Genomic DNA, 658 nt, shown 5'->3' on the forward strand with positions numbered 1-658 from the left:
CGTGGAGGTGCCCGCCTGTGCTCCCTCCCCCGGGGAGGGCAGGCACCCCAGGCCCCCTGCCGGGCTAAGTGCTGTCTCAGGGCAGGGCCGTGCCCACGGCTGGGGGGGCCAGGAGGGCTTTGGCATTGCGCGGGTTCACCCAGCTCTCGGCCGTGTGGCCGTGGATCTTCTGGTGGCGCTTGTAGTTGTCCCAGTGCCCAGTGGTGTAGGAGCAGTCCCGGCACTGGAAGGGCTTCTCGCCCGTATGCCGCAGCATGTGCCGCTTCAGGTTCATGCTCTGGTTGCAGCTGTAGCTGCAGAGGCTGCACTGGAAGGGCTTGTCGCCTGAGTGGATGCGCCCGTGACGCTTGAGGTTGGCCAGGTTGCCGCAGGCGTAGTCACAGAGCTGGCACTTGTAGGGCTTCTCGCCCGTGTGCACGCGCTGGTGCCGCTTCAGGTTGTCCAGGTGGGCGGAGGCGTAGGGGCAGAGCGGGCAGGCGAAGGGCTTCTCCCCGCTGTGCGTCTTCATGTGCCGCGCCAGGTGGTTGGGGTAGTGGGTGACGAAGGGGCAGAGGCTGCAGGCAAAGCCCTTGTCCCCAGTGCCCTTGCGGGGGCTGGCACCCGGCTCGGTGCCCAGCACCGCCAGGCTGCAGCGCCCGCACACCTGCTCGGCCAGGCC

The 658-nt window shown here is 68.7% G+C and overlaps 1 protein-coding gene across 1 annotated transcript; it reads right to left on the bottom strand.

Moving 5' to 3' along the window:
* Positions 1 to 6: 6 nt before the first annotated feature.
* ZNF513 (zinc finger protein 513) lies at positions 7 to 652 on the bottom strand. The gene has a single exon (XM_005430697.2). It carries the CDS (start codon positions 506 to 508, stop codon positions 77 to 79), a length of 432 nt encoding a protein of 143 aa, XP_005430754.1. The 5' UTR covers positions 509 to 652; the 3' UTR covers positions 7 to 76.
* Positions 653 to 658: the final 6 nt, after the last annotated feature.

This window comes from Geospiza fortis, unplaced genomic scaffold (assembly GCF_000277835.1).
Source record: "Geospiza fortis unplaced genomic scaffold, GeoFor_1.0 scaffold1103, whole genome shotgun sequence".
Taxonomy (NCBI): domain Eukaryota; kingdom Metazoa; phylum Chordata; class Aves; order Passeriformes; family Thraupidae; genus Geospiza; species Geospiza fortis.

What these genes read in the sequence shown, in the direction of transcription:
- ZNF513 (XM_005430697.2), bottom strand. Translation starts at nt 508, where the DNA reads ATGAAGACGCACAGCGGGGAGAAGCCCTTCGCCTGCCCGCTCTGCCCC.